At 36.1% G+C, this 24,603-nt stretch overlaps 1 protein-coding gene and 1 long non-coding RNA gene across 4 annotated transcripts in view; one reads left to right on the forward strand and one right to left on the reverse strand.

The window, feature by feature from the left end:
- Window positions 1-24,603, forward strand: part of LOC111758461 (uncharacterized) — a 135,753-nt gene that overhangs the window by 60,840 nt on the left and 50,310 nt on the right. The gene's annotated exons all lie outside the window — the stretch shown is intronic.
- Window positions 1-24,603, reverse strand: part of Bub1b (BUB1 mitotic checkpoint serine/threonine kinase B) — a 62,229-nt gene that overhangs the window by 26,863 nt on the left and 10,763 nt on the right. For both annotated transcript variants that reach the window (XM_013159017.3, XM_013159016.3), the window contains exons 5-9: window positions 18,917-19,113; window positions 7,461-7,627; window positions 5,770-5,981; window positions 5,509-5,600; window positions 509-738 (exon numbers count right to left, since the gene is read on the reverse strand). In XM_013159017.3, the coding sequence (XP_013014471.1) occupies window positions 509-738; window positions 5,509-5,600; window positions 5,770-5,981; window positions 7,461-7,627; window positions 18,917-19,113 (898 nt within the window). The remainder of the gene's footprint in view (window positions 1-508; window positions 739-5,508; window positions 5,601-5,769; window positions 5,982-7,460; window positions 7,628-18,916; window positions 19,114-24,603) is intronic.

Genomic DNA, 24,603 nt, shown 5'->3' on the forward strand with positions numbered 1-24,603 from the left:
CCCTGTCTCAAAAAGGGGGGGAAAAAAAAAAAAAGATAATGTCTTTAAGAAATGAAACAAATAATTATTCTAAGTAACTGGGTGTGACTGAGTATGTTTACCTACATAAAGGCCTTGGAGAAACTTCAGGTGCAGAATCATAGGTAGAGGGAACAAACGATTCCAGGCAACCTTATTCCCTAGTGGGGTGGGGAATACACACTCTGGCACATGTGTGTCAAGGAGCATGGCTGGGGCATATTATATGGGGAAATATGAACTGTCCCCATAGTTCAGAGCTGATTCTCTCCTCCTTTACTCCTGAGTATGGACTCAAGTTTTCCTCACCATGAGTTTTTGTGGGAGGCAACAATGGGAATTCTGCCTATATACAAAGAGAACCAGTGCCATTACAGAAACATCACACAGTGATAAAAATAGAAGTTATTTTCCTCAGATTTAATGTGTTTGCTCAACTTTCCCACAAATAAATTATTTCCACAAATTTCAGTTATATCACGATATATACCTTCTCTTTGTTCTTTCAATTTCTTCTGGAAAACTTCAGCCCGGATTTCTTCAAAAGAAAACTCTTCAACTCCTGCATAGATCTTCTCTTTACAATACATCACTTTCTCTTTCTTTTCCTCAGACTGTTCTTGATGACTCTGAACCCTTTCGAAGGGATCCCTTTCTTCCCTTCCAGGCTTCCTGGTGCTTAGAACATGGTTTATACTAGGTTCAATTTTACATGGTGTCCTAAAGAAGCAAAATAATTATTTTTCTCCATAAAATCTAAATGAGTTATTTCTTACATATTTTGACCAAACACACGGACAGCATCAGTAGTAAAACTATATGTAATCCATTTCAAAAACAAAGACTGAAAAAAAGAGGCTAAAAATAACTTAAAGGATTGCCAATACCTGTGTTGTGGACTGCAGGTATGGCTCAATGGCATGGGATTTACTTGGCATGTGCAAGGCTCTGGGTTCAATCCCCAACACTGAAAGGGGGAAATTATGTTCTAACGACCATCTTTGCTAAGGAGGAAGGGAATTAGCATTGAGTGAGACTTGTCAAATAGCTAATATTACTTGGTAAAAATAAAGCTTAAAATCACTTCTTGGCTGGGGATTTAGCTCAGCGGTATAAGTGCCTGTCTTGCAAGCATTTGGTCATGAATTTGATCCCCAGTACTGATTAAAAAAAAATCTTACCCAATGTAAGAATTATAAGTAGGAATACAGCATTAGGAAACTAATGTGAAGTTCAAGACTTCTAGCCAAGGGGCAAAAATGAGAGAAGCAGTATAGGTTTCCAAAAAATGAAGCCTAGCATACCTCAATCAGGAGAAGGTAACCTTAGCATGCATCAGAATCACTTATAACTTTTCTAATATACTTTATTTTTTTAAATAACTAAAAGTATCAGGTTCTTCTCAGATACTTTTTGTTTTTCAAAGTAAAGAATATATTTAATGTTAGAAAAAGAACATAATATATGAAGCAGAAGAGTGAATGAGAAAGATTTAAGATTTTAGAACTGAACTTTTTACCACATATACTTGATGGGTCTACCTTCCTGTTTGTGCCTTAGATTTTTCACCTACCAAATGGAAATAACAGTAATAAAATCCTAAGGTTGCTTTCTTCCCAGACCTAATTAATCAGCGCCTATGATCGCAGAGTCTAAGCAAGTACATGTTTAAAAAGCTCTCACAACTTGCTTAATCTGATAAAGAGCTTCCATTAAAAAACTCATATTAAACATCATATTTCATGTTTAAACTCTTCCTCTAAGGACAGGAATAAGACAAGGATGTCCATTCTTGGCACCTCTATTCAATATTGTTCTAGAAGTTTTAGCCAAGGGTATCAGACAAGGGAAAAAATGGGGAAAGTGAACGAACTGTTTGCAGATACCATGACCTTATATACAGATAATCCTCAGGATCCACTAAAAAATCTATTAAAGTAAGATCATGAAAACTAGAGGATATAAAAGCAATCTTGAAAAATAAACTTTACTGACAGGTATGATAAGGTGCACCTGCAGTCCCAGCTACTCTGGAGGCTAAATCAAGAGGATTGTTTAAGCCCAGGCATTTTTACCACAGACTGGGCAACACAGCAAGTAAATTTTTATTCAGTTATATTTTATACATTTGAAATGTACAATCTGAAAATGAAATTAAGAAAATAATTCTATTTATAATAGCTATATAATCTATTTATAATAGCATCATAAAGAATAAAATAGTCCAGAATAAATGTAAAACATAGTATGTACAGGGTTGGGGACACAGCTCAGCGGTATAGTGGCACAATGCCTGGAAAGCACAAGGTTGTGAGTTTGATCCCTGATTAAAAAAAAAAAAATCAATCAATCTATTTATCTATCTATCACAGGCACCTCACCAAAGAAGACACACTAATGGCCAGTCATTAAATAGTTGCAAACTGAGACAATAACGACACAACTACCCACCTATTTGATGGTTAAAATCTAAAATGCTGGCAATACTGCCAGCATTTTATGCTGCCAATAGTGTGGAGCAACAGGAACTGTCCTTTATTCCTAGTAGAGATGTGAAATGGTACAAACACTTTGGAAGAGAGTTTGTCACTTTTTTACATGGCTAAATTTGGTCTTCTTATATAAGCTGGTAAAGTGAAAATTTAAGCTCCCACAAAAACTTGCACATGAAAGTTTATAGTAACTTATTCATAATTGCTAAAATTTGGAAGCAACTAAAATGACCTCCAGTAGGTGAATAAATAAAACTGGTACACTGATACAATGGAACCATCATTTCGCACTGAAAGATACGAGTGCCGAGTGACAAGTGACATGGAGGAACTGTGAATTCATATTGTTCAAAGAAACCTGTCTGAGAAAACTACTGCATGATTTCAGCTATATTACTTTCTGAAAAAGACAAATCTGTAAAGACAACATAAACATGTGATGTCTCCAGTGATTTAGGGGAAAGAAGATAAAGATGAAGCCCAGGGGCTTTTTGGTCAATGAAACCATTTTGTGTGACACTGTAATGAATGATACATGACATTATTCATTTGTCAAAATTCACAGGCTGTGAAACAATGAATCTTAATGGAAATAATAGACTTTAGAATTACTTATTATATCAAGTATACTACACTAATGAAAAATGTTAATAAAGAAAACTGTGGACAGGGTTGGGAGACACATATATAGGAATTCTCTGAATGTGCTACTCATTTTTCTATAAACCTTAAAGTGCTCTAAAAAAAGTTTATCATTTTATGAAAAAAAAAAAATTCAAGGTGTTGGGGATGTAGCTTAACACCTGTTAGCACGTGGACCCTGAACTGGATCACTAGCACATGAGAAAATAAATAAATAAATAAAAAGCTCAAGATGTGTATTCTGAAAACTACCAAACATTGTAGAAAGAAACTTAAAAAACTATAAATAAATAAAATGATAGCCTATGTTTATGGATCAGAAGACTTTATATTGTTAATAAGTTAATATTCATTAGATTGACCTACCCATTCTTAGAATCCTTACTAGAAATCCCAGCTGACCTTTTTGCAAAAAATAAACAAGTTAATCCTAAAATTCATATGGGGTTGCTAGGAGAGCATAAAAATCAAAACAAGTCTTTAAAAAGAATAAAGTTGAAGAATTCTTATTTCCCAATTTCAAGTTACAATCTATAGTAACCAAGATTGTGTGGGGGAGAAAAAAAACTGTATACCTGGCATACAGATAGACATATATATCAATTAAATAGTATTAAAGGTCTAGAAATAAAGTCATATACTATGGTCAACTGATTTTCAACAAGGTACCCAAGACCATTCAATGAGGAAAGAACAGTCTTTTCAATGCGTGGTGCTGAGACAAATGGATATCCACATGCAGAAGAATGAATCTAGAATTCTTCCTTTTACTAGATATAAATATCAGCAAGGCTTATAGAACTAAATTAACAGCTTCCTGAATGCTAGATAAACACTTTATCATTAAGCTACTTCCCCAATTTTCTTTTTTTTTTTTTTTTTAATTTAATTTTTTTTTTGGGTCTTTTTCCTTTTTATCGGTACCGGGGATCGAACTCACGACTGCCTGCTTGCAAGGCAGGTGCTTATGCTGCTGAGCTAAACCTCCAGCCCCCCCCAATTTTCTTATTAGATGAACAACTATAAATCCCTGTTAGTTTGTGTTTGGATGCCCTCTCAAAATTTCATGGGTCATGGTGAGGGGAATAGGACAGGCCTTTTCAAGGTGGCCAAGTTTAGCATTTGTGATTGGTTCATTGTCTTGCGCTGGTATTAGTGGTGTGAGTGCTGCACTTGTCCAGGAGTGGGTAGCCAGTATACAATATAAGGGAGAGAAGGAAGTATGTACTTTCCTTTTTGCCTTTTTTTCAGTCTTGTCACTTATGATTGCCATGAACGGTTGTCCCTTAGCCATGCCACCATGCCTTGGAGTCTACTGAGTATGTACTGAGACCTCCACAAACTATAAGCTAAATAAACGTTTTCTTTCTTCATTTTGGGCATGAAGTATTTTGTCTCAGCAATAACAAAAGTAACCAAAACAACCACTGAGAAAAATATAATGTGAAGAAAAAATGTGTAGAAAGGTCAAATGAGATACTCATAAAAAAGAATTTAAATACAAAAAATTCAACATTTTCTATTATATTAACACTAACATAATTTGTGTTTTCTACAAAGTCACTTGAGGGCTGGGGATTTAGCTCAGTGGTGTAAGCGCCCGCCTGACAAGTGTGAGTTTGATCCCCAGTACCAAAAAAAAAAAAAAAAAAAAAAAAAGAACAAACAAACAACAAAAAACCCCAAGATAATCAGCTTTAAAAGTGACTTGAAATATTAGAAAATTTAAGTCTCTATAAATGCACACTATTGGTTTCTATAAATGTTCAAGTGAATTCCTCAAAAATATCTTACTTCACTTGCAGGCTTATCAGACAGAACATTTGCTCAAAAATCCAATTTTTGTATTTCTATAGTACTTGGCATATAGTGGTAATTATAAATTAGTTATGAGAAAACGTGCTGAGACATAGAATTTAGACTGGTATTAGAATTTAATATTAGACTAACGCTCAAACTGGCTAATTTAACCCATCACCTACCATACTTTCCCTTATGAACAGAAATGCTAACAGAAAAAACAAGACACAAGGATTGCAAAGAAAAAGTAGGATGAGAGTAAACTGTCATAATTTCTAATGAGTACTCTCAGTCATAAAGTAGAGTAACTCACTTACACCGTAACAATTATCTTACTTATAGCAATGTAAATATACACCTAACCAGTAAACTTATTCTATAAAAAAACACTCCTAAATGAATTTTTAGGCCTACCATGCTTAAAAGAATATAAGCATGAAGGACACACAAAATTTTGGCTACTTTCATTCACACAAAACATAAAATCCCTTTGGAACCAAGGTGCTTCTGCAAGCCCACAGAAATTCATTTCAAAGCATTTGGAAACCAAACTCACATAACTGGCTGTTGTGCAGTCTCTTCCACATATGGAGTAAAACTGGGAAGCATGGGGGGTACTGCTGTCACAGAAGTTGTGCTGCCATGAGGCTGCAGATGAAGAAAAAACTAAAATTACCACAGCTTTTCAATCTGGTACACCATGTGCAAAACGGACCTAACTATTCAAGAGGAATTAAGACATTCTAAAAATACTCCTCTACTTTGATCCCGAAGTCTTTATTATATTGACAAATAGACTCCATCTCCAAGTTCTCACCCTGTGATCCAAGGCCCTTTTGTTCCAAGGGCCTGCTTGCAGCTCATTCTCCTTGGCTTTGGGGACCGGGGGAGCCATCCACGGCTGGACTGTAGGCTTACACAGCTCTGCCCTGGAAGCCAAGTCAGCATTTTCATCAAAGACATTAATTCTACAATTGCTTTGCATCTGTAGAGGAACTGGATTTTGGAGTCCTCTATTTTGGCTAGGATCTGGGAGAAAAACATTAAAATTTTACATAAAATATTTAATTATCAATTTAGATGCCTGATAAGGTACACATATTCTTCCTCAAATAAGGTGAATACACCTACTACAATAAAATCAAAAGACTTTAAAAACATAATTAAAAAATATAATGGGCCAAATTAGTAACACTTCAGGCTACCTTTGTTACTTATTCTTTCCTTCCTTCTTACTCTTTCCTACTGCCTTTACTCTTTTATTTATGGGTATCCAAGAAAGAAATTCTATACCTTCTTTCAGTCATCATTCTAACTTTTGTTTAGTTTTATCAGGAATTAACCTCAAACTTTACTTTTTAGCTTTAAAGTTTCTCTCAATGGGAATCAATAGAGAATACAAAATTAGAGGTAACTGCAGTGAGGTTGGTTAGTATTTTAAGTTTAACTACAATCTGCTTGAAATATCTTTTGAAATTATATACCATATATAGCATATAGAGAATTAGGAGATAGATATCAATATCTATCTATATATAGGTATCTATTTATAGATAGATACATATATGTTTCTAGCCAATATTTTGATTATTTATCAACTGTTACCAGGAAAGGGATAAAATATGAAAATAGTGATCTGGTCTACAAGTCTGTCTTAAATTTAGTCATTAAAATTTATTGTTCTTTATACTCTAGTCAATTCTGCTGTGACCCTGAAACTTTAAAAAACATTATTTAAAAATGTTATTGTCGGGGCTGGAGATTTAGCTCAGCGGCATAAGCGCCTGCCTTGCAAGCAGATAGTTGAGTTCGATCCCTGTACCGATGAAAAGGAAAAAGGCAAAAAAAAAAAAAAAAAAAATCATCTTTGGCTGTACAGTGTCTAATTTTTGGCCCCAAAAAGCTGAATTCTTTTTTGTTGTTGTTATTGTTTTGTTTTTTTGAGACAGGATCTTCCTCTGTAGTTTAGTCTGCCCCAGAACTCTCTAGTCTAGGCTGGCCTCAAAATTGTAGTGATCCTCCCGCCTCAGCCTCAGCTCTTGAGTGTTAGGATTACAAGCATGTATTACCACATGGCCTTGAAGACAGGATTCTTAATCATGTTAACATCATTCTGAGGCTTGGACACATGTAAGCTTTAAACAATACGTTATATTACTATGAATCTTTTAAACAACTTTTATTCAGAAAATGTTTCCTACAAATCAGGTCCTATCTTAAGACACAAAACTGCTGAAACCCTTTGGTTTTATTGCACAGTATGATATATACATATATAAAATTGGGGGGTACTAGGGATTGAACTCATGACCTCATACCTGACAGGCTGGCACTGTGCCCCAGCCCCACAGTATAATATTAATTTTGGTTTGACTTCCCTTTTTTTTGCTACCCACTACTCAGAAAACTAGGACAGTGTTCACATGTATACTTATGCATTTTCTTCTACATGATTTGCCTACCACAAGAGACTAAAGTGTTTTCCAAAATAACATGCAACAAACTTACTCTTGAGGGCACCTCCTACACGGCTGATTGGAGCCCTTGCTGTCTTTTTTCCTTTACTCTTTAGTTCAGCTAGTGTGCTTCGCTGTGACACAGAAGACACAAAAATTTCTTCCTCTTCTTTTTCAAGTGCCAAGAGAGATTGTCGAGACACTCGGGCTTGGAATTGCCTAAGTGAAAGGATAATTACTTTTTGGTTGAGATGACTACTACTCAACAGACTCAAAATTCCTCATTAGTCAAAATGAACAAAGAAAAATAGACCGAAGAAAGAAATAGAGAAATATCAAAAAAGCATTTATTAGGAAAAAAGAGAACCACCTTGAAATTAGAAAAGGGTTTGACTAAAAACAATTTAGATTCTTAAGTGTTCAAGTTTGACCAATTAAAAATACCTGTACTCTGACAATCATCATTAGGTAGATTTCAGGATCTAATTAGCGTGACTAAAATTATAAAATTTATAAAAATCAGCTTTACATTAACTTTTTTTTTTTTTGTGCCAGGAATTGAACTTATGACCTCGCTTTTGCCAAGCAGGCATTTACATCTGCTGAGCTAACACACCCCCCCACCCCTCCATTAACTTTTTAAAAATAAAACTTAAAATTACACTATAGTTGAAAATGAATACCCGTCTAGACCCAATTGTTAATACTGTGTCATATCTATGTTAATATTATGTCACATCTATGTTTTATTATTCTTTCAACACACACACACACTCCCCGCCCCCCCCCCAACCATATGAAATGAAATGAAGCCATATGAAATGCATGACATTTTACTTTAGTAGACCTGGCAGAAATTTGAAAACAAAACTTCCTGTACTGTTGCCAGTTTTAAAGTTATCAAGAAGACTAAAAAGTTGTAGACACTGGTAGAATGGAGTAAGCTAAACCACCATCTGTCTCACAAACTGATGAGAATTTAAAACTTTAGATACATACAAAGAGAGCAACTCACAGGGGACTCTGAAAAGTAAACAAAAGCAAGTGGACTGTGGAGAGCAGTCAAAACTTAAAGAAACCTCCACAAGGTTGTTTCCTGTTTCTTTTTCTTCTGTTTTTTCTTGTGGTATTCAACTGTTACAACAATGGTGTGGAAAATAGAAAACTCCTACAGAAAACTCATTTTTTTGGCCATAGGACTGGGGAAGGGGGATTTTGAGGGTCAAAAAGTATTACAGGAACACTGGTGAGAAATTAAGCTGAAAAAGGGGATTTCCTCACTGTGAACTGGCACAAGCCTTGGGTCCCTCCTGACCTATGCTCATACAGAAAAGCTGTGAGAGCTAAACTGTAAACCACTGCCCAAGCCTCACTTTAACTCTGAGCAAGACATGCACTGGACAGAACAAAGCAGCCTAACGTGTTAGAAACTGAACTGACATTGGTGCCACCGTGGATGTTAGGTGGTACCTTAACAAACGTGTAGTATTTTAAGTTTGGTTGCCTACTAACACAAAAATATCAACATTCTCAGAGAACATCAACCAATGACAGTATCAAAACATAGTATGAGAATAAATGTCCAGGACAAAATTCTTTCACACATACTGAACCAGTAAAACGAAAAAGACAAAAAAAAAAAAGTGACAGGACAAACTCAATCACAAAAGCCAACAGCAAAATTAATTCTCAGAGCCAGGTGTGGTGGCATATGTCTATAGCTTTAGTTTTAGCATTTGGGAGGCTGAGGCAGGATGATTGTTATGAGTCTATGGCCAACCTGGGTTACACAATGAGTTCAGGACCAGCCTAAACTACACATAGCAAGACAAAACAAAAAAGATGAATCAGATCCTAGCATTTTCAAATGGGTTTTAAAACAGTTATTATTTGAAATGAGTGGAAAAATAAAAAATTCTCAACAACAATAAATGAAAACTATATAAAATAATAAAAGTAATCAAAATAGAAAATTTAGACCTATATTTTATAGTATCTCAAATAACAATATTTTTACAAATAATTTCATTAATTTATTAAATTTCAAAAATTCATCTTAGTCCAAACAGCTTCAAACAATGCAAACAAAAATTTAAAGGAGGCAAATCCATTAGAGAATTAGAGGGAAAGAAAATTAAAGATAGAAAAATAAGAGGAATCATTTGAGTATGCGGCACAAAATGCCTGCCCTGAGAACTTTAAAAAAAATTTTTTTTACTTTAAATAAAACAAAGCAGAACAAAGCAAATCAGAATAGAACAATGCAAGCAACACAGCATTTCACAAGACATGAACAGTAGCTACCATAATGTCTCTTTTTTTGAAATAATTGACCATACCTTCACACACAATAATAGCAAACATAACAAAATAGTATAAAACCATTCAAAAGAATAAAAGCATTATAGGATTTCAAAACCACATAATAGGAAATGAACAATGGCTACTATAATATCTCATTTTCCTCAAAAAAGTTGTCCATATCATCACACAAAATAAAATCAAATAAGACACAACAGGATAAAACCAATCAAAATAGAAGAATAAAAGCATGATAGGACTTCAAAATATGATAGGAAATCAGCAATAGCTACTATAATGTCTCATTTTCTTCAAAATAGCTTTTATAGCATCACATAAAATCAAACAAAACAGAATAAACCAATTAAACAAATGAATGAAAGCATAAGACTTCAAAGCAATATAATAGGAAACCAAGATTACCCTAATATATCTCATTCTATTCAAAATAGCTGCCTCTATCATCAGAGTAAAATCTAACAAAACAAGACAGAACAAAGCCAAACCTAACAAAATTGTGAAAACAATAGAAGAGTTCAAGACAAGACAATAAGAAATTAACAATAGTTACTACCTTTCCTTTCCAGGTGTTTCCTCCCCTTTCACTCTTACAATAACTATTTTGCTTTTGGATCCTATTAACTCCTTCTGTTTCTTATGCTAGGGTCATACGTATGAGTTCAAGCTGTTTCATCTATGAACATGCTCTCCAGTTGGGTCCATTTACTTACAGGAGTTTTGAGATGATTCTGCTGGGTAGCTTTCTACTGCATGAAAATACCTAATCTTTCTTATCCATCTGTAGTTGATGGGCAAGTTAGTCTTGCTTTTTGTTTTTGTTCCTGTCACATGGAACAATTGTTTTCTTTCCTTGATTTTTTAGTCTCTGAATTTCCTTTCCAGTTAAATGTGTTTCTTGTAAATAGTATATTGATGGATCTTGTTTCTTGATCCACTCTCCTTGGGTTTCTTTTTATTGCTGATCTGCATTAGTTTATCTCCACCATGTATCCTTCTGCTGGTTGGTCCTCTACTTTTCCTCTTCATTCAGTTGCCTGCCTTGTTTGGTGATCCTCCCCTGCTGCTATTCCTGGAACCATGGTTATTTTTAATCTCTCTCTAGAATATTGTTTAGCACTATCTGTAGGGTTGGTTTGGTAGTCATGAACTCTTTCAGTTGTTCTTTTATAATGGAAGTATATTATTTTTCCATCAATTTTGAAAGATAGTCTTGCAGAGTAGATCAATCTGAGTTGGAAGTTGTTTTCTTTCAGAGTTTGAAACTCCACTCCAAACTCTTCTTGGTTTGTGTTGATAAGTCTGCTGTGATTCTGATTTGTTTTCCTTTATCAGTGATCTGTTTCTTTTCCCTAACAGCTTTTAATATTCTATTCTTGTGCTGAATTTCCGGGATCTTGATTATTAGATGTCTGGATACAGATTTACTTTGGTTATGGCTAGCTGGAGTCTTGTCTGTCTCACTTATCTGCATGCCAGATCCATTTCCCATGTTTGGGACGTTTTCTTCTATTACTTCTGTAAATAGCCTTTTATTTGTGTTGACTCGTTTCTTCACCAACATCTACCACTCTTTTTTTTTTTTTTTTGTCTTTTTCATTTTTATCGATACCGGGTATCGAACTCACGATCACCTGCTTGCAAGGCAGGTGCTTATGCTGCTGAGCTAAATCCCCAGCCCCAAAATCTACCACTCTTAAAATTATGCTTCTTTGGGTCATCTTGCAGCCACTGAGTTGTTTTTTCCTGATTCCGTGTTGTTTTTAACAGATCTTTCCTTTCACGATCACTAGCTGCAATCCTATCCTTCAAGGTTTGAAAGTCCATCTTCAGTCTCTGTCAAGCGGTTTTGCCAGTTTTAGATTGAATTTTTAATTTTCTGGATTTCTCTTTGAATCTGTTTCATGCATTGTTTCATGCATTTCAATCTGTTTCATGCATTTCTATATTCATTCAAGGTTTGCATCATTTTCCTATGCTCCTCTTTTTTGTCTGTCTTCTTTAAATCTGCTGAACAATTCTTTCAGTATATTTGTGATTTCTTTTACCTGAGACATTATTTCTGACTTGACTGCTTTTACAATCTCAGGAAGTTGTTTCCTTACTTCAGATGTTATCATCTCAGAGATTTCAGGTGTGTGACTTCCATTATCTTCCATGATTGTATCTCCCAGACTTGTTCTGTGTGGACTGGAGGTCTGAGATTGCCTTTTGCTCCTTCGTCTTGACAATCTCTTGTGTTCTTCCCAACAAGCTGGTTGGGTGGCCCGAGATACTTCCCATATTGGCTGCCCCTCCATGGTGTAGGGGAATGGAACAGGTACCTGAATTCCTCTATCCCCAGATTTACAGGGAGGTAGCAGGACATGAAGCAGGCTTCTCCAGATCTGTGTAGCTACATGGGTTTCCCTTATGACCAGGGGTATATAGAGATGGGGCTGCTTTTCTCAGTCTGTGTGTTAACACTGGGACTTCCTCAATGGTGGCAGACACACAACTGTGTATTTGTCTGATTCCACTACTGGGTGATGGCTGCCCGAAGGAACCAAGGGCCTCCAATAGTGGTCTACAGGTACACAGGGCTTACTTGGCTGTGTATCCCTGCTCCTGCTGGCCACCTGCAGAAAAGAGCCTTCTGGTGGCAGCTCCCTGCAGGCAGAGGCAGATCAGCTGGCGTGCCCTGCCCATGCTGTACGCCCGTAGGAAAGGGCCTTCCAGTGGCAGCATCTAGCAGGCAGGGTTGGATCTGCTGGCTCTCTGCCTGGGCTGGGCACCTGTAGGAAAGGCTCAAATAACAAATTTAGTGGATAGACTCAATACAAGAATATGGATGGAAAAGAAAAGAGCATGTGAACCTGAGATATATCAATAAAACTGGTCAATCTGAAGAAAAGAAAGAAAAAAAATTAAAAATTTAAAAAATGAACAGTTTCGGGGGCCTATGGAACAAAACTAAAGGTTTAAAATTTGTGTATCTGAAGTTTCAGAAGGGAGAAGAGATGTAGGTATAGAAAAGTACTTTCACAATATTGGCTGAACACTAGTAAGTTTTTGTTTTAAATGTAGTAAGTAGCTACATTTATTGACAATCACAGTTCAGCAGCAGGAGCAAGGAGAAGAGGGAAGGGAAAAAGAGACTTAAGTACAAAGGAGGAAAAGGGACCTCTGGTGACTCAGGCTCCCAGTATGTATTAGAGTCGGACACTAATGATCTAAGATATCTCCCACTGTCTCTCACTGATGCCAGCAATCTGCTCAACCTCCTAAATTTATGCCTATATAATTATTAGGGGGAAACTAGTAAATTTTGCACAAAGCATACACTTATTGATTCAAAGGACTTACTGAACCCTAAAAAAATTAAATGCAAAAGAAAACACAAACTAGGTGCATTACAATCAAGCTGCTGAAAATGAAAGACAAAGAAAAAAATCTTGGACAAGGTCAGAAAAATCAATATATACATATGTGAACAATAATTTAAATAACCACAGATTTCTCTTTGGAAACCACAGAAGCCAGAAGACAATGGAATGATATCGTAAAAGTGCAGAAAGAAAAGAACTTGATCCAGAATTCTAAATCCAGTGAAGATTTTCTTTAAGACTGAAAATGAAATGAAGACATTCTCAGACAAAGAAAAATTGGAGAATTTGTTTGCCAACAGACCCATCCTAAATAAACAAGTTCTTCAGCTGGGCATGGTGGCGCATGCCTGTAATCCCAGAACTCAGGGAGCTTGGGCAACATAGTGAGGTAAGGGCTAGTCTGAATTACAGTAAGGACTTGTCTTAAAAAACAAAAACAAGTTCTTCATGCTGAAGGGAAATGATAATAGAGGGGAATTTAGGCCTTCAGGAATAATGAAAAAAGAAATGATAAACACAAAAACTGTTATTCTCTAAATTCTTTAAAATATAAATATATATAGTGTGATAAAAATAGAGAATGTTTAAAATAAATTTAAAATTTGAACACACTTATCCTATTATTCTTCCCACTTTCTGAAGCAGATACAGAAGTCCTCTTCCATACCTTTAGTTGTGCTGGGTGGCTAACTTATGTACTGAAACAATTCAAAATGTTTACACTTTGAAGAAGCCAGAAATCACATGTTGCCAGATCCAGTGAATAAGGTAATCGAGGACACCCCATAATTCTGTCTTCCCACTGCATATCACTTGGCAGCAGCATTCACTGTATTTTTTACCATACCTTATAAAGACAATCCTGAAAACCAACTGCCAGCACTGCTTTAGAAGATGGTAAGAACTATTTGATAAGTCAGTTGTGGGGAGGGGAGTATTTTAAGGGAGATTAATGACAATGTGTCATTTACTATAATATTTTCTAAATTTTTTTTTTTTTTTGGTCTTTTTCGTTTTTATCGGTACCAGGGATCGAACTCACGACTGCAAGGCAGGTGCTTATGCGGCTGAGCTAAATCCCCAGCCCCACATATTTTCTAAATTTAAACAGTCATCATATACATTATATTTCAATCATAGCATAGCTATTGAAAGCAAAAGTTATAGAATGGTGTAGAATTTTCAACATACATAGATAAAGAGACTTATTTGGCTATAAAGCTCCTAAATTTTACTTGAAGTGGTAAAATATTAACTCTAAATAGATCATTAATGTGTAAGATGTGATTATATACCCTACATAAGCCACTTAAAAAGTAATAACAAGCTTGGCATAATGGTGCACATCTGCAATCCCAGCACTCTGAGAGCCTGAGGCAGAGGACTAAGAGTTTGTGCCCAGCCTGAGCAATTTAGGGACAACATATGAGACCCTATCTCAATATAAATAAAATTTTTAAAAAGGATTGGAGATATAGCTCAGTATAGGCCTGGCTTCAATCCCTAGTATGATACCAAAACAAGAAAAAAGAAAAAAAAAAAAAATCCAATAAAGTAAACAAAAAAACTGATACTAAAATATTCAAATGATCTAAAAGAAGGTAGGAAATGAATCACAGAGGAAAAGAAGAATAAATAATAAAATAGGCTAAATCCAATAATTTAATTATTTTACTAAAAGGTGTAGAAACATCAAAGAAGATATGAATGAGATCATAAATAAGAAACCTACTTAAAATACAAAGATTAGGACAAGTTAAAAGTAAAACTACCTAAAAATTGTGAAAACAATCTAAATGCCTATTAACTAATAAATGGGTATTCTAACTCTGCCATACCTACACAAGGAGTTTCACTCGACAATCAAAAGGAATGAAAGGAGTATGTACACATGCCACAACTATGCTCATCTATGAGCCCTGAAAATAGTATACTAAGTGAAAAAAGTCAGTCACAAAAGTCCACGTATTGTAGGATTCCAATTTATATGAAATGTCTAGAATAGGTAAATTTATTGACAGAAAACAGAAACTGGGGAAGAGTATGGATGATTAGTGACTACTAATAAGTAGGGTTGATTTGGGGATGTAAAAATGTTCTAGGGATGGAGAGATGGGAGAGGGAAGGGAAGGAAAGTAAAAAGACTTAGAATGTGTTACATATGCTGTAGGTTCAGTAGTAGAGTGTCTATCTGCCATGCAACAGGTACTGGATTTCAATCCCCAAGACAAAGAAGAAAGAGAAGAAATAAACATCACAATTAAAGAGACTATAGAACTCCTCTCAGTAATTGTTAGAAAAGTAGAGAAAATGGGCAAATATATGAATCAGAACAGATTGCCAGCTGGGAATGGTAGTGTACCTATAATTCTAGCACTCTGGGGAGGCCTTAATGAGGTCATAAGGCCTATCTCAAAATTAAAAGACTGAAGATACAACTCAGTGCAAAGGCCCTGGCTATATAAACACATAATAAAATAATACACATATCTTTTCCAAGTGTACCAGGAACATTTATAAGATCATATTCTGCGATGGGTATGGTGGTACACACCTGAAATCCCAGCACTTGGGAGGTTGAGACAGGTGGATGCTGAGTTTGAGACCAGCCTTGGAATAGTGAGTTCAAGGCCAGCTTGCACTGCCTAGTGAAACCCTATCTCCAAAAAAAAAAAAAAAAAAATCATATTCTAGATGACAAAGAAACCTGATAATGCAGGTAAAATAATTGAAATAATAACTATGCTCTCTGACCACATAGAATTAAACCAAAAATCAATTTAAAAGGAGATATCTGAAAAACCAAAAACATTACCAAGCTAAATGTGATGTTGCTTGCCTGTAATTCTGGCACACTGGTAGGCTGAGGCAGCAGGATCATAAATTGGAGCCCAGCACAGGCAACTCAATGAGTTAGGGAGACCTGGTCTTAAAATTTAAAAAGGCTGAAAATGTAGCTCAATGTGAAGACCCTGAGTTCCACCAAGTAAAAGACGAGTTAAATAAATATAAAAGCACTTTCTAATTAAGTACTATATTTCTAAATAAATACAAACAACCTATGTGTCAAAAGGAAGACACAACATGAATTAGAAAATATTTTAAACTGAATGAAAATCAAAGTACAGCATTATTATGCAGCGCTCTGAAGGGGAAGTTAGAGTATTAAGTGCTTATATTAAAAAACAAGGGCTGGGAGCCAGATGTGATGGCACACATCTGTGATTCCTTCACTCTGGAAGGTTGAGATAGGACTGCAAAATGCAGTCCAGCCTAGGCAACTTTAGTGAGACCTTGATTCAAAATTTAAAAATAAAAAAAACAATTAAAAATAGGACTGAGGATGTAGCTCCAGGATTAATCTTCAGCACTGCCAGGAAAAAAAAAAGAAGTCTGAGAATGTAGTTTAATGGTAGAATGCTTCCCTACCATGTAAGGTCCTGGATTTGGTCTTCAGCATTGCAAAGAAAGAAAAGAAGAAAAAAAGAAGGCTGGGGATATAGCTGGTTGGGAGAGTCCTTGCTCACTCATGAGCCCTGGTTCCAAGCTAAGCACCCACTAAAAGAAAAGCAGAAAGGACTAGAATCGGTGATCTTTTTATCTTTTTTCCTTTTTATCAGTACCAGGGATCGAACTCACGACTGCCTGCTTGCAAGGCAGGTACTTATGCCGCTGAGCTAAATCCCCAACCCCTGATCTTTTTATCTTAAATTAGAAAAAGTAAAGCTATAACCAAGCAAGCAAAAAGAAATAAAGAGCAGAAGTAAAATTAAGAACATCAAAACAGTAAGAGAAAAATCAGTGAATTCAAAACCAAGTTTTCTGACATGACTGATAAAACTTCTAGTTAGACAGTAAAAAAAGGAACAACCAATATAATCTACAGACCTTTAAAGAATAGGGAAAAATCAGAAGATCTATATCTACAAACTTAATGAAAGAAGCTAATTCCTTGCAATGTAAAATCTACTATAGCTGCTAAAAGAAATCAGACCTAAATAAATTGAGAAATACAATGTATAGGCAGGTGTCAAGTTAACAAAAACATAAAAAGGAGGGCTTGGGGATTTAGCTCAGTGGCTTAAGTGCCTGCCTGGCAAGCACAAGATCCTATGTTCAATCCCCAGTGCTAATAAAACAAAAACATAAAAAGGTATGGGTCAAATTATATAAATGGTGTGTTTGTGTATAATCCTAATAAAAATCCCAAAAAGATGATTCTAAACCTTACAGATAGAGCTGGGGCTTTCAGCTCAGTGGTTGGGTGTATGCTTAGACATATGAGAGGCCCAGGGTTTAATCCTTTGCACCATAAAAAACCAAAACCAAAACCAAAAACCCATTTAGGGGCTGGGGATTTAGTTCAGCAGCATAAGCACCTGCTTTCCAAGTACATGGTCGTAAGTTCGATCCTTGGTACTGATAAAAAAAAAAAAAAAAAAAAAAAAATCAAAAAACCCATTTAAAGTCAATGGCACTAGAAGAACTACAAATAAAAGTGTGGGGTTTTTTTTGTTTTTTTTTATACAAGGTCTTGTTATGCAGTTCAGGCTGTCCTTGTGCACTGTAGTATACACTGATAGACAGACACACAGATCCAGGGAACAAAGAGAGTAAAAGAAATAAATCTAGACAAATAAGATACAAACTGTTTTTGATAAAAGCACAAAGGTTATAGTCTTTCCAAGAGCAGGCACGGGAAAAAAAAAATAGACATTCATATGTGGAAAAAAAAGGGAAAGAAATAAAAGAAACTTGACTCATACCCTATTCAAAAATTAACTCAAAATGGGTCACTGATCTTATTTTTAAAATTCTTTTTCTTTTCTGAAATGTGATCTCACTATGCTGTCCAGGCAAGTCTTGAACTCCTGGGTTCAACTGATCCTTGCACCTCAGCCTTCAAGTGCTGGGACTACAGGTATACCTCATGGCACTCAGCTGAATCACAGATCTAAACGTAAAAAGAGTACAATCATAAAACGTGATTATAAAAACTCTAGAGAGGGTTGCATATTATAGCTCAGTGATAGAGCACCTGCCTAACTTGCCATGTCATGGGTTCAGTCCCTAGTACCCCAGACAACAATAACAACGAAACAAAAAAATCTTACTGTACTTCAGCTAGACAGCTCTTAGATATAACACACCAAAAGCAAAATCCATACTAGAAAAGTGATAAATTCAACCTCTTCAAAGTTAAAACTTTTTATTCTATGAAAGATAGTTATTAAAAGAATGACAAACCAGACTTAAGCTGGAGAAAATATTTACAAATCATGTAACTGACAAAAGGCTTTTATTTAGAACACATAAAGAACTCATACAATGTGAAAGTAGTGTGATAAATCAGGAAAGCCAGACTCAAAATTCTATTATGACTTCCTTATATGATAGCCTGGAAAAAGCAAAACTACAGAATTGGACAGTGGACTAGCATTTGCCAGGATAAATATATACGTATTAATTATAAAGGAACAACAGGGAGAATTCTTCAATGGCTGTAGAATTATTATGTATCTTGATCATGTAAAACTCATATACCGCCAGGGGTTTAGCTCAGCAGCATAAGTGCCTGCTTGGCAAACACCAGGTCATGAGTTCGATCCCCAGCACAAAAACAAAACAAAACAAAAAAAACCCTCATACACCAAAGACTGAAAATAAGGTGAACCTGCATGTTTAAAAAAATGAATAATAAAAAAAACAATAAAAATAAAAATGAATAGTAACTAAGTAAATTTGACTTACAATACATCAGGGAGCATTTTATTCTATAAAAATGGCCAGAGTAAAGACAAACTCCAGAGGAGCAATTTACCTGTGTTGGGACTGCAGTTTTTCTAGTGGCTCAGCCTTCCGTTGAATCCCTTCCTGAAATATCATATCTGCTTTTTTGAAGTTTTCTCTTGCTTCATATTCTTCAGCCCATGAGATATAGAACTGAGCAAGTGAAATGCCAATCCCTTGGTTGTGTAAATAACTATACATATCCAAAGGCTCATTGCATAAATGCCCCTGTAACAAATTCAAAGTGTTAACAGTTATCAGTTTGTTTCCATTTATTGAATACTTGTTAATTTGCCAAACAATATTACCTAGAGATTTTATATGCTATTGCTGCTTTGAAGAAAATATATCTATTACAATATAAATGATAAGGACCCTATGTGGAAAATATATGTGTGAGATTAATTTGCAAGAAAAAGAGATGGGAGGAAAGGCTACAGGGGGTAATATTTCGGCTTGACCTTCAAGGGAAAACGGACTCATTGGGAGTACAATGGGAAGGGAAGGGCATTCTAGAGAAAATACTAGCATGGAGATGAAGGGATTGGGGATGACAGATAGACAAGACACAAGATTGAAATATGTAGGGGTCCAAGCAAAATAGGAGTTTGGAGGGGATTTAGGTCAGTGGCACAAGCACCTGGCTGGCAAGCACAAGGTTATGAGTTCAATCCCCGGCACCAAATAAATAAATGGAGTTTGGACAGAAAGGTGATAGGTCTTGAATGTTAAGCTAATCAATTATGAATTTACCTGGCAGTAAATGTGTGTTAGGATGGGAAGCTATTATAAACAAAGGAATGATTTGGTTAAATCGGCACTTAAGAAGGGATTTTGTAAAATCAGATACAATGCAGATAATTCTAGTAGCAAAAGACAAAAATCACTAAAAACTAGACTATAAACATTCTGGTATTATACGTTTTGTCATATACCATAATAGTTTCGATCCTAATAAAATTTGGTTTTATTCTGTTTAACACTGCATCATTCATCTTTCTCACAGTTCAAAATTTTGATAGTAAGTTCAACATCACTTAACATATAAAATCAGTATTTAGAATAAACAGCAAACGTGCATTCAAAATAAAGTCTACAGAATTTGCATTTATTGTGCTTATATAAATTCAATTTGTCATTCAACTAAATCGGTACACTAGCAGAAAAGTACAGACAGAAGCACTGTTGCATATCAGGATCCCTGAAAGGACAGAGGAGGTGCTGGGTGTGTGGGCTTCACACAGACACAATGGGAAGCAGCTCTGGAGCTAGGGGGGCTCTGCTGGGTTTCTGGAGTTGGGGTGCGAGGGGAGGCCAGACTTTTGTATCTCCACAGGAGCATCAAGGGTAACAGGGCCCAGGAAGAGGACAGGGCCTAAGATGGGGCAGAGCCCTTTAGCAAAGCAAACTTCCCAGAGGGCTCACAGCTGCCAAAGTCAGCCAGCAGCACTCGCCACAGGAGGAGGAGTAAATCCCATGGTACTAAAGGGTTATCTGGGAAGTTGGTCCCAGCACTAGATACTAGCACAATTATAATGAATGCAAGAGAAGGTGTATGCATCTAGTATCAAGCCTGAAGCTTAAGTACACACAGCAATCTGGATGCACCATCTTTCATCTTCTGTGCTCTTCTATTATTTTTACTACTTTGTTCTTCCATGATTTTTTTTTTTTTTTGTCTTTTTCCTTTTTATCGGTACCGGGGATCGAACTCATGACTGCCTGCTTGCAAGGCAGGCACTTATGCCGCTGAGCTAAATCCCCAGCTCCCCTTCCATGATCTTTAAATGGACCCACAGTGTTCCACCCAGTAGACTCTCCATAATTTAACCCTATTTCAGGATGTTTAAACAATTTCTAACTTTGCCCAGTTGTAAGTAATTCTACAGGCATATAATCTTTCACAGTTTGCATTACTTTCTTAAGATAAATTCCTAAAAGCAGATGTTAAAATAGGTTACTAACAAATAGTAAATTCTAAGAGAGTAGTACAAATTTAAAATGCTACCAGGTGTGGTGGTGCATACCTGCAAATCCCAGCACTCAGGAGGCTGAGGCAGGAGAACCATTGCAAGTTTGAGGCCAGCCTGGGCTACAAAGTGAGTTTAAGGTCAGCCTAAACTGCAGAGTGAGATTCTATCTCAAAAAGACAAAAATAAATAAAATAACGTGGAGGCAGAGGACATGGCTCAGTGGTAAAGCTCTTACTTTGCATGTATAAGGATCTGGGTTTGATCCCCAGCACCACACACACAAAAGTAAATAAATAAATTAAATAAATAAAACCCTAAAGTATAGTAAAATATTAGCTGTGTTGGGCATGGCAGTACATATCTGTAATCCAAGCTCATTGCAAAACTGAGATAGGAGGATCACAAATTTGAGGCCAGATTGGGCCATTTAGTAAGATCCTGTCTGGAAACAAAAAATCAACCCAACAAAACAAAAAAGGGGAGCGGAGCTGGAGATATAGTTCAGTGGTGGAATGCTTGGCTACCATGTATGACGCCCTGGATTGAATCTGGTACGGAGACAGGAGGTAGACTGGCTGGAAAGAGACATATGGCAGGATCCTACTGCTTCTCATGACTCAAGTGTAAAAGTTTGGTGGTTTCCTGGGAGGCATGGATGACATAAAAGGCCACAGATGCCATGAAGAGTTCACTACTGTGGCTTTTCCTCACAGTAGCCAGCCTTGTGTCCTCCGGGGAGCACTTTTACTTTTCTTCTCTTTTGCTCCCAGGTTTGTCCTCTAGAGCTAGTTTCTCCCTTACTGCTTCACTTTTCAAATGAAAATTTTGTCACCATTTTTGACTTGTTTTGTTCCATTCTTTTTCGGGACAGAGAAGAACCTGAAAGCCAAGAGGCACCCCAAAAACCTGGTAACTATTTGGCAAGTTATTTCTAGAAGGAGCTGCCTGACAACAATTTAGTTTCACCACATCCTTATCAGCAGCAGAAACTATTAAAGATAATTCTAGTTTCATAGAAAAAAATGGTGCCTCAGCATTCTTTTACTACTACAGACGCTATCATTCTGTTGCTCTTTACTAAATAAAGAAGTTTTTGCCCCCATGTCCATCTGTCCCCGATTTGCCAAGCCAAGGCAATTCTCCTCGTTGCATCATGGGACCACAGAACTCAAGTTACTTTCTCTTTTGTTACACTTAGAATTAATGATGTCAGCCTTTCTGGTAAGCCGTGTGGATTCCAGGGAGAGAAAAGTCTAAGCGCCTCGCGTGAGCCTACCAGGCGGTGCATGGGATGAGAATCAAATACCCTGTCCTGTCCCTCCACCCAAGCAACCAGTTGGTTGGAAAGATGATAGCAACTAGCGTACCTAAGCAACCTAATGCTTGTATTGTTTGGTTGATTTTTCAGGCCTGGGGTCAGTGCTCTGAGCATCTACTGGGAGGATGACAGTATGCAATATAGCAAATATAGGGGATTTCCTTCTGTCTTGTCTTTGAAGTCCAATACTGTTCTCACTGTTTTGCTTTGTTTTGATTATTTTGCTTTATTCAATATTCTGGTTTGATTGGTTTTATTCTGTTTTGCTTTTGGTTTTTGCTATACATGATGGAACAGACAAATATTGTGAAGATAACAAGATACACTATGATAGTTATTGTTATTTTCCTAGTATCCTGCTTTGAAGTCCTGTATCAATTTTGCTGCATTTTTTGATTGGCTTTGTTTTATTTTGTTGGATTTTACTAACTTTAAAATAAAAAAATTAAACAAAACAAAAAAGACCCATTCAAAAAAAGAATTAATGGCTTCAAATTTACCTTCTTGCCAGGGATATAGCTCAGTGGCACAGTGCCTGCCAGGCAAGCATGAGGTCTTGAGTTCAATTCCTGGTACCAAAAAAACCTCAAAACAAACCAACACAACAACAAAAAAAAATTGTCCAACTTAAGTTTGGCTAGGGATTTAGCTCAGTGGTAGTGCATGACTAGCATGCACAAGGCCCAGTACCACCACATACACACAAAAAAGATAATAAGCAAATTCACCTTCTCTAATAAACTTAAGTTCCACAAAGAAGAAAACCTTGCTATTTATTGTCCCAGTCTCTATCCAGTGTCTAGCACAATAAATACTGAATAACAAAAAACTTTCACTTACACCTTTGACAAAAACGATTAGTGTTTTATACTTAATTTTGGAGTAATTCAGTAAGTGGGATTTTGTTACCCAAATTTGTGATTTTTCTCGTATGTAGTGGCATTTTAGAGAACTCGCCACCACATACGTGCTAGGCAAGCACTCTATACCTGAACTATACCTGCAGCCTAGACTATGCTTTCATTTACATCATTCCTCTTCATTATGAGCACTAGGTTAATAATAACTGGGGCTAGAGGTTTAGCTCAGCGGCACAAGCGCCTGTCTTGTAAGCAGGCAGTCATGAGTTCGATCCTCGGTACTGATAAAAAGGAAAAAGACAAAAATAAATAAATAAATAAATAAAAATAATAACTGAAATTATCCTATTTGTTACTTTTAATAGCTCCAGTTAAATTTACTCACAAAATCTCAAGATTAAAAACCATTTTATAGAGATTCTAGTGTAACCTTTTCTACTGAATTTCATGTAAGAATATATTGGATAGAAGGAAGGAAAAAAATTCATTGTTATGCAATGTGAAACTGTAATTTCTCAGCTAAAAATCTATTTCACATTCTTTGGGCCCCATTCTTCATTACAAATTTCTGCAATTAAATATTCCTAAGGCAATTTTTCTAACCTGTTACTAAGATGTCACAATATTTGTCAATATCCTGCTGAAATCAAGATACATTACACCTGTAGGATTCGCATAATTTGTTATACTTATAAATTTTATTTATTTATTTTTTGGGAGACACAGGGTCACATGATATAGTTCAGGCTGGCCTTCAACTCAATATATAGTCTAGGCTAGCCTCAAACTTGCTGCAATCCTCCTGCCTCAGCCTCCATGGTGTTGGGATTACAGGTGTGCACCACCACACCCAGCTCTTGTAATTATTTGAGATTTAAATAAATCCTGTTTAAGAAATATATTATTTTAGCCACTTTTAGTTGACTTCAAATATTTTATTATAATACAATATTTATAGACAATTGCAAGTATTGATTGCTTTTTAAATTATTTCTTTAGGACAAAAGCAGTGAATAAAAATCTTTTTTTTTTGTTTGTTTTGTTTTCAGAGACAAAGTCTCACTATATAGCCCAGGTTGATCTTGAACTTGCAGTGATCCTCCTGCCTCAGCCTCCCGAATGCTGGGATTACAGGTGTGCAGCACCATGCCCAGCTTTATAAAAAATAATTCTTAAGAAAAAAATCGTAAGAATACGTAGAATGAAAGAACTACATGTCCAGTGAAAGCACAAAGTGGTCAGGCAGACATATTTCCTGTGACAATATTCTAGGTGAAAGTTGTCAAAGGCCAATAAAAAACTAACACATTACTATTTTATGATGATGATTCTTATAAAGGAGAGAAAGAGATACCAAAATCACTAAGGAATCATTCTTACACAAACAATTATACTGATAAGGCTGGCTCCTACATGTCTTCCTTCTGTACAAGACCCAGTTACATTCAGAATAAATGAACAGGGGCTGGGGATTTAGCTCAGCGGCATAAGCACCTGCCTTGCAAGCACATGGTCGTGAGTTTGATCCCCGGTGCCGATTAAAAAAAAAAAAAGACCTCAGAATAAA

The sequence above is a fragment of the Cavia porcellus genome, unplaced genomic scaffold (genome assembly GCF_034190915.1).
Source record: "Cavia porcellus strain 051 isolate PalLab524CR breed Dunkin Hartley unplaced genomic scaffold, mCavPor4.1 scaffold_6, whole genome shotgun sequence".
Lineage (NCBI taxonomy): Eukaryota > Metazoa > Chordata > Mammalia > Rodentia > Caviidae > Cavia > Cavia porcellus.